The sequence below is a fragment of the Diplodia seriata genome (assembly GCF_021436955.1).
Source record: "Diplodia seriata strain FDS-637 chromosome Unknown scaffold_1, whole genome shotgun sequence".
Lineage (NCBI taxonomy): Eukaryota > Fungi > Ascomycota > Dothideomycetes > Botryosphaeriales > Botryosphaeriaceae > Diplodia > Diplodia seriata.
In genome coordinates this window covers 150567-164084 of record NW_027117308.1, presented here as the reverse complement: position 1 = coordinate 164084, position 13518 = coordinate 150567, and the positions used below count along the sequence as shown (strand labels likewise).

Below are 13518 nucleotides of genomic sequence, written 5' to 3'. Positions count from 1 at the left end.
AAATAAACAGGGTCACAAACATCAACGCTCCGCTCTTTAGTACTCAACGCCGTCCATGGCCTCATCCATGTCCGCATCCGCCGGAGTCATCGACTTCTCCATCTCCTTTTGATGCTTCGCTACCTCATCCTCATACGCGCACAATTCGCCTTGGATGTTAATCTTCCAGTTGACGACGTAGTTTAGGATGTTCTCAATTTCCGAGTGCAACTGCTCACGGATATCGTTGGCGCGTACTTGCAATTGCTCGTACCTGGAAGCACACCCGTTAGCACGAAGCCCATTATCTTCAGCGGAGCGGATACGCTTACTCGAGGTTGGAGTTCATTTCCCTCTGCTCCATCAGCTGCACGCTCTCGGTCAAGCCAGCGCGCAACTTCGCCAACTCCTTCTCCATGCGCTCGACCTGTGTGTCCGAGGCCATCTTCTGCGCCGTCGTGATCTCTCTTGTCTTCTCGAATTCCTCCTCCGCCGCGCGCACTCTGTGGCTGAGAGCCTCCACTTCGGAAAGCTTGTCGTCCATGGCTTCCTTGACTTTGTCGAGCATCTCGTGATTCTCAAAGTCGGCCTCCTGGGCCGCGCTCATCCGGTCACGGATGTCCTTCTTCAGGCCAAGGATGGCGTTCTTCAGCTCTCTCCTGGGGTCGTGGTTAAGAAGGTCGTGGTATTGGTAGCCATTGCCCGCGCTGGTGAGCAACTTCTCCGATGTCGTGTCCATTTGAGATGAGTTGAAAGGCACCTCGCTGAGTGTGAGCACCAACTCGAAATCGGCGCCGTTGGCCTTGGGAGCGCTGGCGGGAATGATTCCAATCTCGTAGCCTTGCGAATTGTACTTCTCCACCGTCCTCTCAAGCTCGTCCAGCTTTCTAGTTGCTTCCAGCTCCTTGTCGGATATCCTCCTCCGCGTATCCTCGAGCCTGACATTCGTCGACTCTGCGCTCTTCTGCAGACGCTCGCGCTCCGCGTTCATGCGGTCGATGTCCTGGATGGTGATGCCCTGCTGGTCGACCATGCCCTGTAGGTTGGTCTTGTCCTGCTCAGCCTCCTCGAGTTCGGCTTCGATCTTCTTAATCTCGTCGTCGAGCAGCTTGGCGCGGTTCTGGTACTTCTCCACCTTGGCTTCCATGCTGTTGTTGTAGTTTTCGAACTTGACGCGGTCCTCCTCGAGGATCTTGATCTGCTCATCCAGCTTGGCTATCCTGGGTCCATTCTTGCTAAGCTCCTCGATCTGGTCCTGCAGAGCCTGGTGCTCAGCCTCCAACACCCTGACTTGTTCAAGGTGTGCGGCGTTCGCATCGTCGAATTTAGCGGCCATGTTCTCGACGTGCCTCGAGATAACCTGGTCGGCCTCCTCTTCGGCATCGTCCTCCACTTGGAGCCAATCGCGGTACGCATCCGTAAGAAATTGGAAAATGATCTTGTCGCCGGTCACATCGAACCCAGCCTCCATGGAGGCCTCATCGTAGGCGCCAGATGCGTAGTGCTCAATCATCTGCGAAAGCTGCATCATCCAGTGCAGCAGGCCCAGGAAAGTCGACCAGTTGTTACCGCCCACTGCTGCGATTTGCGACTTCATAATGCTCTTCTCGAAGGGGTAGCGCATTTGCTTCAAAAGTGGCGGGACTTCCTGGTCGATGTTTTTCTGGAAGCGGTAGCTGGGGTCGATGCGGTGGTACAGCCATTGAAACATGCAGTTGAAATCCTTCTGCGTTGGCGAGGTGAACGACTTGTGGGTGAGCGAGTGCTTCATGTCCATCTCAAAGTTGTTGCGAGTGAGGTACTCGCTGAGCTCGTGAGCCATCTGGGCGCGGACGCTGGGGTCCTTCAGCCGGCGCGGGTCCTGCGGAATTGCTGCGGCAGGCGGGGCGGTGGTAAAGAAGCTCTGGTGGACGCCCATGGTGCCGCCAATTCCATTCGACGGTCGTGCTCCCCAGATGCTGCTGCGTCGCTGAGAGCCTTGGTCAGTGCCTGCGGGCGCGGCTGCGGGCGTGGACGCCATGCCCGGCGCAAAGCTCTTCCTGCCGCTGCTGAACATGTTGGGCGCCATCGACTGGCGCTTCACCGATGAGGAGCCCATATCTGCGAGATTGTTTCCCGAAGAGGAGCGGTGGAAGTTTGGCTGCGCAGGGCGGCCCAAGCCCAGGCCCGGTGCGAGGGACATGCGACCGCCCATACCACGGCCGGCCATGTTGGAGTTCGAATTGGAGCGCTTCATGGCCGAGGCGGGCACCGGAATGCCAGTCAGATTGGTGTTGAGGCCTCCGAGGGTCTATATATCATGTCAGAGTAGCCGCGACGGGAAGGAAGAGATGCGACGCACTTCTCGGGGCCGTCGGACGGAAAAGAGGCCCTGCTCGTGAGCCATGGCAGCAGCGGTGCGTATTTGTGTGCGCGCGCAATGATAGAGCAAGAGAAAAGTCGCGCGCAACTAGCGATCGATGCGACGTGGTGTGGGAGGTCGCGATAGCAGGCGGGGTGTGGGTGTGTTGGTGGGATGGTGGAGCTGAGTTGTCGGCGAGCGGGATTGTTGTGTAAACAGAACGCACGAGCGGTCGCAAGGCCAATATCCCTGCCGCCTTTTAGCGCCACGCGACTGCCACTTTCGGGTCCGCGCCGAGACCACGCCGCCGCCCGCAGCCGCTCGCCCTTCTTTCTGGCCACCGCCGCCCTCGTCGCTCGCTCGCTGTCTCACTCCCGCGAGATCTTCCAGAAGCGAAAGACAGTCCTCCGCAACACCACCGCCAGCATGCCTTCAGGAATGGGAAGTGCGTATTTTGCGCCCGCAGCGCTCCCCCGCACCACCACTGTCCGCCCGCTAACCGCCGCGCCCCGTCAGACGGCACCAAGCCGATCCACAACAAGAAGCCCAAGAAGAAGGAGCACGAGGAGGACGACGAGGACAAGGCCTACAAGGCTAAGATGATGGCCGGTGAGTATAGAGCACTCCCGCCGCCACGCTCACCGCCGCCGCAAATCCTGCTCGAGCACGTCTGCCGAGCGCTTCTCCGTACTGCGCCGCGTGTTTGCACCCGCCATCGCCACAGCTTGCTAACCCGCACTTCTCTCCCGCCGCGACAGACAAGAAGGCGCTCGCCGATCTGCAGGCCAAGGCCAAGGGCAAGGGCCCCCTCAGCGTCGGCGGTCAGGGCATCAAGAAGTCCGGCAAGAAATAGACGCCCACTCTCCACGATCGAACGACCGGAAGAAAAATCTCTTTACCACACCCGCTCGAGGGCATCGTGTCACGGACAAGGACACACGGCGTTCTGTGCTTGCTCTATCTGGCGCAATCACCTCTCTGGGAGGGGAAGACAATGATACCTACGAATACTATGGGCTTCGGCGGGCTGTTGTGGCCGCCGTCAGGACCTTGTTCTGGCTTTTCCTGCACGTGCAACGTTATCGATGTGACCCGTGCTGCCGTCGTGATCGTCGTGCAGTCTTTTGGTCTTTTCGTTCCGTCGGAGAACATCTGTAGCCACAGTGGCTTGTACAAGTGGCTCGTACAAGCGCGTGATAGCTGGATCTTCGTGGGGCAACGAACCGGTCAAATCTTTTGCAGCCCAACATGAATCGCGCTTTACCGACAACCATTTCATTTGGAACACGCCTCTGGACCAAGACTTGGGTTTTGAACTCGTAGAAGAAGGGACTTCCAGTACAAGGTGCAGTGTTGCGCGCGAATCATTTCAAGAGTTAAGTTATACCTTAGCCACTGTGCAGCTTTGCGTGATGATAACAAGCGCCCTCCATTTGGGCAGCAGCAACACGTATTAGGAAGAGAAGTCGGATTTCAAATCCACTCTACCAAACAACAAAAGGGAGTAATGCTTAAATAAGGCCGCAGGTAGGGTATGGCGCCGCCAAAACGAACAAAAAGAATAAGCCCAAAAAAAAACCAAAAGCCCCAAAACCCCTGTGCAATCCCTTTCCCCGATAAGCCAGCCCCCTTCCATGCAGAATTGAACCAATAAAGTTCACCAATCCAAAGCCCCCATTCCATCCCCCCACACGTGATGTTCTCCATCTCAAACCGGATTCGTCACCCTCCTCACCCACAGCGCCGTGGTGCCGCCATCATAGCCCTCCTCCCTCTCGGCCTTCTTGCGGGCGCGATGCAGCTTCATGCCGATCTCGTGCTCGCGGGCGGCGATCTCCGTCAGCTCGTCCCGCAGGGCCTTGACCTTGCGCTCGTTGGCGCGGCGCGTGGCCATGTCGACGCTGAGCGGGTTGTTGAGGTCGGGCAGGGTGGTCAGGTCCTTGACGACGCGCGAGATGTTCTGCCGCCTAAGCGCTAGGTCGTCGAGCTGCGCCGTGTACTTGGACAACGGGTCGGCGTTGGTGATGGACTCGTTGTCGGCGAGCTGTGGCGGCAAGGGGAGCGTCTTGTTGGCTGATGTGGGCGTCGAGGCGCGCGGGGTTGGCGTCGATGGCTTGGAGGATGTGGGCGTGTGCGGGTAGGCGGTGTAGCCGTAGGGGTTGTAGGTGGCTGTGTTGTTGGTGGTGGTGGGGGCGGTGTTGTTGTTCGCTGGCTGCGTCTGGGACCGCTTCGCGGTGGTGATGGTGTTGGAGTACGAGGGCGTCGGCACGGGCTTGCGCATCGTGGCTGTCGTGGTGGTGCTGGACATGGACCTCAGGCTCATCGTCGGGCGCGAGTCGAAACGGGGCGGGTAGTTTGAGGATTGGGACGGCTGGCGGTCGCGAGGCCCGAATGGCCCGTTGCCGGTGTTGTATTTGGCCGGTAGAGGTGGAGGGCTGGGCGGCGGGCTGTGCTCGAAGGCTGTCTGCGGCGTCGTCTGCTGCGTCGCCCGCGTGGACCAGCTGAAGCGGCTCCTGGGCTCTTCTTCGTGCACGCTCACGTCCGAGTCCCGGCGTGCTGCTTCGTACGCGTCGGCGCTCTCCTCTACGGGCGAGACTTCGTAAGGCATGTGGAATCCAAGAGCATTTGTCGGAGGCCAGTGCTCATAAGGGATGGCTGGTGATGGTTGAGAATAGAATGACGAGGCGGCGTGAGAGTAGCGCGGGTCGAGGTGTTGCGAGTGGTCTTCTTGCAGGTCCAGCGGTGCAAGCTGTGGGGGGCGGAAGCTCGCGGCTGCCTCGTTGGCGGCTTCAATGAGCGGACGGTGCTTGGATCGACTGCTCAGATTCCGCGTGTCGTAGGATGTCTCAATCAGCACCGGCTCGCCGACGGCGATGCGCGGGTTTTCCTTCCCACGCCCGAGGAAGCCTTTTTTCCACATGGTTACGAGTTCTATAGCAGCGGGTTAGTCGTGTCTTCAATAGTCGTCGGTCACTCCGGCCTCGACGGCTGCCAGTTGCCAAGGAGACGTACACCGCTGGGGACCAAAGGAAGAGGAGAAGAACAAGACGGTGACGGGTTGATGAAGGCAGGAGAGAGGTGCTGCAAGGAAAGAAGGCATTTGGTTGTATGACGCGCAACCGTCGGCGAATGGGCTGGACCCAGCAGGCGGCAGAGCATCCGTCGGGGCCACATGCTTCCAAAAGCCTGGAAAGCATGTTGATCGTGCTTGAGCGCAATCTTGCAGGGCTGAGCGTTGCCCAGATGTGCAGTAGGGGCAGATCATGTGCAGCGCATGACCGAGAGCGACTTCTGAGGCTTTGGATGCGGGGGAGCCGCGGAAAAGGCCCAATGCGGTAAAACAAGGGGATCTATGGGCGACAGAAAATTGTTTCACTTACGCCGAGCGGAGGAATTGGGGAGATGCGGATGCAAGCGGCGGGAGGATGCAGCGGGCAGCAGATCGGTGCAGCAGAGAACGGCAAATGAAGTCGAGGGGGAGAAATGAGGTGGACGGGAACAGAGGAATGAGTATGTGCGCAGGCGCCGAAATTGTAGCTGGCATGCCGGTGGGCAGGCAGCTGACTGGCATACGGAGAGAGGTTTCAGGGAAATGGCTGCTGTTTCAGAAGCAGAGCGTTTGCGGCGTGCGCGCTCTTCGCAGCTGCCCCGGTCGCATCTGGCTTTCTGACCCTCAGATCGAGTCGTCCATGGCGCGTGCCGCAGCAGCTTGGGCGCGCTGCGAACCAGCGTTCATGGCGTGCGGGCGTGTCGAGCGACGAAGGGCGACACAGGCTGCACGAGAAGGCTGCGCCTCGTCGACGATGATAGGCCCACGATGATTGCGAGGGGCCGTCGGGCACAGGCTCCCGCCGAGTCCGGTCGGCAGCTCGGGAATCCAAATGCGCTGACGTCTCAACACCACTCGAGCTCCCCCGCCCTCCGTCTTCCACAACCATCTCCGCTTCTCTTGCGACGCGCTGCCCTTGTCCTGCCCCGCCGCATTACCTCCAAGCTTTGCGCCTTCGCTTGCTGCACCGTCTGCCTCACAAGCTCCGCCGACCCCGCGACCATGGAGAATCCGGCACAAGCCGCTGCGACCGGTAAGCTCCACGTGCTCGCCGTAGCACCCAAGCGTGCTCGCTGACAGTCTGCATTCCCAGAGAATGGCGCAACCCCGCCTCCCGCCGCCGAGGCGTGAGTAGATCCACATGCAATGCACTCGACTGCAGCCTACTAACGCGACACACAGCCAGTCCGTCATGACGCCCATCAATGTGCTGCTGCTCTCGTTGTTCGTCTTGCTCGTCTACCTCCGGCTGCGCCCCAAACCGCCGCAGGTGCTGCCCAAGGCGCCCGCTCCCGTCGTCTTCCGCACCTTCACCCCGCACACCCTGCTGCCCTACAACGGCATCGACGGCATGCCCGTCTACCTAGCCGTGCGCGGGCGCGTGTTCGATGTCACCTCGGGCCGCAACTTCTACGGCCCCGGTGGCCCCTACGCCAACTTTGCCGGCAGGGATGCGAGCAGAGGACTGGCGTGCGGGAGCTTCGACGAGGACATGCTGACCAAGGACCTTGATGCGCCGCTCGACACGCTCTCGGACTTGGGAGACGAGGAGATGGAGGCTCTGATGGGCTGGGAGGAACGCTTCTCGGAGAAGTACCTCGTCGTGGGCAAGCTGGTCCCGGTGGGCAGCGAGGAAGCCAAGAACGCTTGAACCCGGAAACCGCACGCCTTGGAAAATAAACGGACGATGCCATGAACGGCCACGTTCTATTAGCGCCTATTCGGAAGTAGTCAATGGCAAGCGACCTGTGATCGGGCTAGTTAAGCCTTAAAAGGAGAGTAGTCACAGAAGCTAGTATTCAAGCTCTCATTGGACGCATCCATGCGATGGATCGCAGACCCCAACGAGTACTTGAAAACATTCGCTGAATATCACCGCGTTGCTCACATGGATATGAGACTACCTTGACGGACCACGGCAGCTTGGCACAGCAGATGACACAAATTCAAGGCACCACATCTAACTTGCAGCTATCGAACCAAGCTTACGTTGATCCAATGTCCGGACGCAGATTCAAGTCGTGAATTCAGACATTGCCCAATCTACATGAGCATGTCCGTAACGCTGATGCAGGTTGCCTCATTCCTTTTGTCACCTCCTGTGCCGCATGCCCGAGCCAATGATGTTTGATTTCGCATAATATCGCCCAGAATACCCGAGGTGGGATTTCTACAGGCAGCTGGTCGGAATTCTCACATGGCAGATAACGCGTGATGCATCCAGCAGACAAAGAAGCCACAGCCGAAGTCGACACGGGCTTCTGATTGGTCAGTCGCAGATCGATGTCGTCGTCGCCACAAACGCCAACGCCCGTTTCGCAAGAGCGCCATAGCGTAAGGCCGGTAGATCTGAGGCGCGTTTCTCACAAGGTCGGCTCCTAGCGTGAGAACGTCCATATAAGGAACCCCCGCCTGATGCCCCGTCCATGATGCCCACAAGTCGACATCTGCGACCTTCCCGACACCCACACCACCACCACCCACCATGTCGGACATGCCTGCGTCGGCCCTCCTGGGCTTTCTGGTACCCAAGTTGCCTTTCCTGGTCAAGACGGCCTTTATGAACGCATTTTCCATGTCGCCAAACGCGTCGAAATGGGACCTCAAAACAGAAATCATCATCGCCATCCTGCGATCCGAACTATCAAAGAATCCCCCGCCCACCATCACCGAGCAGCAGAACACCACCACCAAGATCCCCGAAGTCAAGGGACCCATGTGGGTCAGCAAAGTCACCATGCCCGCACCACCAGAGGACGACGTCCTGCAAAAGCTGCTGCAAGCAATCAACGACATGAAGACAACCGGAACCGAGCAATACACGGTCCCCCCGCTGCTCCCCGTCTCAGGCGAATGGCACGGCCACCGGGCCAACGCCGCAAAGGACGCACCCGAGCCGGCCGGGCTCAGCGAAGCCGACAAGTACGCGCGGCTGATGCAAGAAGCCGGCTCCGACGCCGTCGTCCTCTACTTCCACGGCGGCGCCTACTACCTGATGGACGCGTCCTCGCAGCGACCCGCGACCGCGCGCTACGCGCAGATGCTGCCGGGCGGCGGCGGCCGCACCTTCGCCGTTCGCTACCGCCTCGCACCGCAAAACGCGTTCCCGGCCGCCCTCCTCGACGCCCTCGTCGCCTACATCTCGCTGCTGCACCCGCCGCCGGGCGCCGCGCACGCGCCCGTCCCCGCGCACCGCATCGTGCTGGCCGGCGACTCGGCCGGCGGCAACCTCGCGCTGGTGCTCATGCAGACATTGCTGCAATGGCACCGGTCGTCTTCCTCCTCCTCCTCCTCCTCCTCCCCGCCATCGGTCCGCTGGCACGGCGCAACCGTCTCCATCCCCCTCCCCGGCGCCATGGCCCTCGCCTCCCCCTGGGCCGACCTCACCCGCGCCCTCCCCTCGCAGCGCACCAACCGGTCCTTCGACTACCTCCCCGGCCCCGAGTGGCGCGGCTCCGTCTACCCCCCGTGCCCCGCGTGGCCCGCGAACCCGCCCCGCCCCCACCTGTACGCCGAGGCGCCCGCGCTGCTTCACCCGCTGGCATCCCCGTGCGTGCCCGATGCGGGCTGGCACGGGTGTCCGCCCACGCTGTTTGTTGTTGGCGAGGAGATGATGGCGGATGAGAGCAGGGTCGTGGCCGCGCGCATGGTGGCGCAGGGCGTGGCGGTGGGCTGGATGCAGTTCGAGGCCATGCCGCATTGTTTTGGCCTCGTGATGGAGGATTGCGAGGCGGCGCGGGTCATGAGGGAGGGGTGGAGGGAGTGGGTGGCGGAGGCGCTGGGGGAGGGCGGGAAGGGGGTGCAGACGAAGGGGGAGTTTTTTGCGGCGAGGAGCTGTGCGGCGAAGGTCGTGGATATGAGGAACTTGGCGGAGGGGTTGGGGGATGAGAGGGTGCTGGAGCTGATGAGGGAGGCGCAGGAGAAGTTGGTGCGGGAGGGTGGGAGGGATGGGAATGTGGCGGAGCAGACGCCGGTGGTGTAGGATGTTGTGCTGCTGGGGAGAGTATATACCTTAGATGCAACGGTAATGGTGTACAGCATGCAATGTATTGATAGATAGAAAAGATTCCGGAGGTGTCGTGAAATCTTGGTGGGCTTGTTCCGCACAAAGTTGGAGGAAAGCCCGGGAGGAAGCCGTCTCTTCTTGTTCTCTGCATTTCGGGACTGGAAGTTGCCCCAGCTTCATAACGCTAAACGTCTTTACGCACGTGTTGAGCGTGGATCATTCAACCCGGCTACGTCTGATATGTGCGTATACGGACGCTATTGCGATAGGAAAGACGGCGTCTTTTCTCTCTTAGTCCGTGTATGCACCGCCAAGAGTGTCCCATTCTTTCTTCATTTCTCGATACCGTTGGACAAATTGCTGCTGAACTGGCACTGAGGTTAGATAAGTGTGTTTCACAGATCGATTACGATAGATGTCTTGGATGAATGGCAACTTACCATCTTCGGAGTTGAATACAAGGGTAGCGTCCTTGCATTGGACCTGCTTGGCGTCTCGCTCACACTGGAGCAGCTTTTGAGGATCGATAGGTATCCCGGCAAGTGAATCAGGGTCATCTTTCACCAAAGGTCTGAGGATTGCCATGCTGAACCTATCATCCCGTTCGGGGTGCGTAAGACAGAACTTTCCTTCCAAACTCCGATCTTTGATGAGTCTGCAACTTCCTTGGACTGACCCGGTCTATTAGTTCATGAAACTTCTGCATTTGGAAGGTATCCTACTCCGAAGGATGGCGATGGACCGTCCGTCTTCGACGCCAAAGATGACGACACGCCGCGGCGGTATTCTGTCGCCTGTGCTTAAAACCGGAGGGGTATCCTGTGGAACATGCTGTCAGATATCTGAGGGCCGTCGGAAGGAAGCAAACTTAACCTATGATGTAGTAGAAAATAAAAGGTTTGGAACGAAATGTGGACCTACCTTAGAGAGCCAAGAAACCTCCTCTTCCCAAAGCTGCACCAGTCCGGGTCCGGTAACGCTGCTTGAAGACTGTCCATTCTTCCGGTCTCCTCTAGCCAGGACTTTACTACTTTTGCTGATTGCCAACATATCTTTGAAAAGATTGGAAAGATTGGAATGTTTTGTAAACTTGAAGTCGGTAATTCGAAAGCTACGTCGTGAGCGCAGGAAGGGGATCAAGTAAGAGGGGTTAGATTACCTTGCGCGTACTAGCTGGCCCGTAAGAATCGACTGAAAGTCTACCGCTGCGTCCTCGTTGGAAAATTCGTAGTCATCAATTCCTACATTATCCTCCTTGTCTGACAACTTGTGTCCGGGAAAGGTAACTTTCGCATACATGCCGACACTTTGAGTGGATGTGTCCTCGGTTGTGAAAGCGTATTGAGGCACCAAAAAGGCTTTCTTGAGCACTGCTTTGTCACTTAGCTAGGCTCAGCATCAAAGGTAGCCTCTCTCACGTCTTGACTTTAGGCCAGGGATATAGTTCAAATTTGACGCCCGGTTCAAATATAACTCCTGGAAAGCAATGAAGCCATCATGGTCAGGATCAATCTCAATGACTACCCTGCGGCGGGTTCTGGCGTCTCGGACGTAAGAGCTATTTGATACATGGTTCTTAGTTCACGTATAGTTTTGAATGTGGCACGTACGTACCCTTTTCGGCCAACCTCTTGAAGCCTTTGGTTGTATCTCTCCCTGTGTGTCTTCTGGAGAATCTCGGTCTGGAAATCATTTGCTTCGTTGCCGTAATCTTTTATGAGTCTCGAGAGCTCTTGTTCCACCTCTGTCGCAAGCGGCCTGCCACTGGGATTACAGGAGAGCATTCGCCGTATGAGCCTGAAGAGATCGGTAACAAATAGATGATCACTGGAGCCTTTGTCGACGTCGCATTGAAGATCATCCATGAAATCTCCTATCTCTTCTTTCAAGCGGTAGTTCCGACTTTGATCCATGAGGTAGAAGCGGTGGTTTTCACCTCCGTGGGGCCCGCTGTCTTCCGTTATGCGAGCTTTATCGAGACCTGGATGGTCGCGGTCCTCAGAGGTAAGGCCCGGATAAGAACGGATGACAAAGGCCGCCACTTCCAGAAAGATGATCCCCAGAGAAAAGATGTCGAAAGACCGTTTGTGAATGCCATCGTCGTACTCGGGTGGGGCATACGTAATGGAGCCTCCTCTGTTCTCGATACTCGATGTTTCGTCGCGTGAGCGAAGGTCTCGGAATGCGGCTTGCCCAAAATCAGAGATGACCCATTTGTTGTCCTCTTCGACGAGGATGTTTGCCGGCTTGAGATCACTATGAATCCCGAAAGCCCTTTGAACAACATCTTCGGGTACATCCGAGCTCCTTCGTCCGTTCATAGCAGGAGTGGTGGACTCGAATTGGTCAATGTTGTGGACCTTTGAGAGCGCTTGAGTGATTCCACGAAGTTGGATCCAAAATGGACATTTTGCTCTAGAACCTGTGCGATGTTTGTCGGCTCGATGAGGCTCGACTTTTCGAAGATAGTCGTCGAGATTTGTTTTGGCAAGCGGGAAAACGATATTGAAGCTGTCGCCATGCTTATACGTTTTGACCATTCTCACAATATGTGGGTCCATCACATATCCGATGCGTTGGAGAATCTGTTTCTCTTCCCTTGCCTTGGCATCTTTTGCGTTTCTTTTCGCTTCCTCCGTCAGAGGTATGGAACGAGAGTACAGTATTTCTTTCCGAGCAAACTTCCTTACATTCGTGAGATGCTTTTTGACTAGTAGTCAGTACGACTTATTTGGTGTAGAAAGGATAGCCATACCTTAAATTGGCGATACTCGTCATGTATCTCGAAAGCATAGACTCTACTGTTGCCGGTTTGCCCGATTAGGGTCTCGTTCATGAAAGGAAGAATGCGATCAGAGCCCCATTCGACGTGTACAGCCGAGTCCAGGTTTGGGGGGCAGTAGCGGGGCAACTCCTCCTTGAACTCTACACCGAAAATGTTGGCATTGCCTTGGTCTCTCTTCTTAAATTCATCCCAGAACTCGGGAATGATGTCCTTGGGGAATTTGCCGATCCAGGATTCGAGGAGCGCATCTTGTCCCACGTCTTTGATCATAAATTCGTGGATGAACTTGGAATGACCCAAGTTGATCAGAAGAGCAAAGAGCGACAGAGCGTGAGAGGCGATTTTGTCAATGTACTCTGTTCCCGACGCATTTTTGTTACACATTGCCACATCTTCCACGCATGTTTGGCACACGCATCGGAGGATGCACTCAATGTTCTCTTTTGTAAATAGTTCTCGCAGTTGCTTGCGAGGAAAGAAGGCCCCAGTCATGGAATCCTTGTTGGGTTGAAAGATGAATCTGCTGCGGAGTATTTTGTGGGCTTCACGGCATGGGTCTCGTTTTGTTAACTGAAACTCCGGCGTCGCAGGCATCTTGATCTGCTCTTGGGACGGATTCCGTTAGTCATTCTTGCGGGGATTGGGTACATGAGGATGCTGTATTTTGCGTAGGTTGTGACAAGGTTCGGTAGGTGACGCGCTCTGGTTGGTGTTTAATGATACCACAAAACTTACTTCTTGAGTAATCGCGGGAAGCGAAGGTCAGACGTGCGTGAACGATGGCGCAAATGGTCTAATCAGCGGAGTCGATCGAGCTTTTGTGCGGGGCAGATCATGGACCGCCGATCAGAGGCTGTGAAACCCATCTCGCAGACTTTAGGGGCGATGGAATGAGGCACAGCTGGGGTGGCAAACATTTAACTGGTCGGCGTTATCGTAGGCATCAACGCATTTGCTACAAGGTAAAGATAAACGAGAAGGCAGATGACCATGGCAGAAAAAGGCAAATTTATCCGCTAAACAAGGACTGCAGTAAGCCTCACACAGCCACATATGTGCGTGAAGCTGCAACGTCAGCAACGCCCGTCATCTTCCCGCGAGGCTGAGAGGGAAGGTGGAAACATGATCGACGCGCTTATCTCTGGGTACCACAACCACAGACAGGGGCCGGTCATTTCTGAAGCTTCATGCCCATTGCCCGCTTACACAGAGCTTCCTTGTGAGCTTGTTGCTCCCTCCTCGTCATGAATAGCACGTCGCTTAGCCCTTCGGTATTCCACGAGTAACCATATTCCTATCGTTGCTACGAGTAGGATGACAGTCAAGATCACAAAGATCCAAAATTCACCGGCAAATTG

The 13518-nt window shown here is 56.9% G+C and overlaps 6 protein-coding genes across 6 annotated transcripts; 3 read left to right on the top strand and 3 right to left on the bottom strand.

Moving 5' to 3' along the window:
* Positions 1 to 36: 36 nt before the first annotated feature.
* On the bottom strand, positions 37 to 2365 carry NDC80 (kinetochore-associated Ndc80 complex subunit ndc80; the record flags this gene model as incomplete). Its single annotated transcript, XM_066771562.1, has 4 exons — positions 37 to 253; positions 312 to 1940; positions 1995 to 2269; positions 2321 to 2365. 4 exons carry the CDS (start codon positions 2363 to 2365, stop codon positions 37 to 39), a joined length of 2166 nt encoding a protein of 721 aa, XP_066636841.1.
* Positions 2366 to 2746: 381 nt separating this feature from the next.
* On the top strand, positions 2747 to 3173 carry SLS55_000044 (uncharacterized protein; the record flags this gene model as incomplete). The annotated part of the gene is made up of 3 exons (XM_066771561.1): positions 2747 to 2765; positions 2837 to 2929; positions 3079 to 3173. The coding sequence occupies 3 exons, from the start codon at positions 2747 to 2749 to the stop codon at positions 3171 to 3173; spliced, it is 207 nt and encodes a 68-aa protein (XP_066636840.1).
* An 855-nt stretch (positions 3174 to 4028) lies between these two features.
* Positions 4029 to 5240, bottom strand: SLS55_000043 (uncharacterized protein; the record flags this gene model as incomplete). The annotated part of the gene is made up of 1 exon (XM_066771560.1): positions 4029 to 5240. The coding sequence occupies one exon, from the start codon at positions 5238 to 5240 to the stop codon at positions 4029 to 4031; it is 1212 nt and encodes a 403-aa protein (XP_066636839.1).
* Positions 5241 to 6371: 1131 nt separating this feature from the next.
* On the top strand, positions 6372 to 7020 carry DAP1 (Dihydrodipicolinate synthase; the record flags this gene model as incomplete). Its single annotated transcript, XM_066771559.1, has 3 exons — positions 6372 to 6402; positions 6463 to 6496; positions 6552 to 7020. 3 exons carry the CDS (start codon positions 6372 to 6374, stop codon positions 7018 to 7020), a joined length of 534 nt encoding a protein of 177 aa, XP_066636838.1.
* An 834-nt stretch (positions 7021 to 7854) lies between these two features.
* SLS55_000041 (uncharacterized protein) lies at positions 7855 to 9351 on the top strand (the record flags this gene model as incomplete). The annotated part of the gene is made up of 1 exon (XM_066771558.1): positions 7855 to 9351. The coding sequence occupies one exon, from the start codon at positions 7855 to 7857 to the stop codon at positions 9349 to 9351; it is 1497 nt and encodes a 498-aa protein (XP_066636837.1).
* A 1179-nt stretch (positions 9352 to 10530) lies between these two features.
* On the bottom strand, positions 10531 to 12578 carry SLS55_000040 (uncharacterized protein; the record flags this gene model as incomplete). Its single annotated transcript, XM_066771557.1, has 5 exons — positions 10531 to 10761; positions 10986 to 11735; positions 12066 to 12077; positions 12131 to 12516; positions 12575 to 12578. The coding sequence occupies 5 exons, from the start codon at positions 12576 to 12578 to the stop codon at positions 10531 to 10533; spliced, it is 1383 nt and encodes a 460-aa protein (XP_066636836.1).
* Positions 12579 to 13518: the final 940 nt, after the last annotated feature.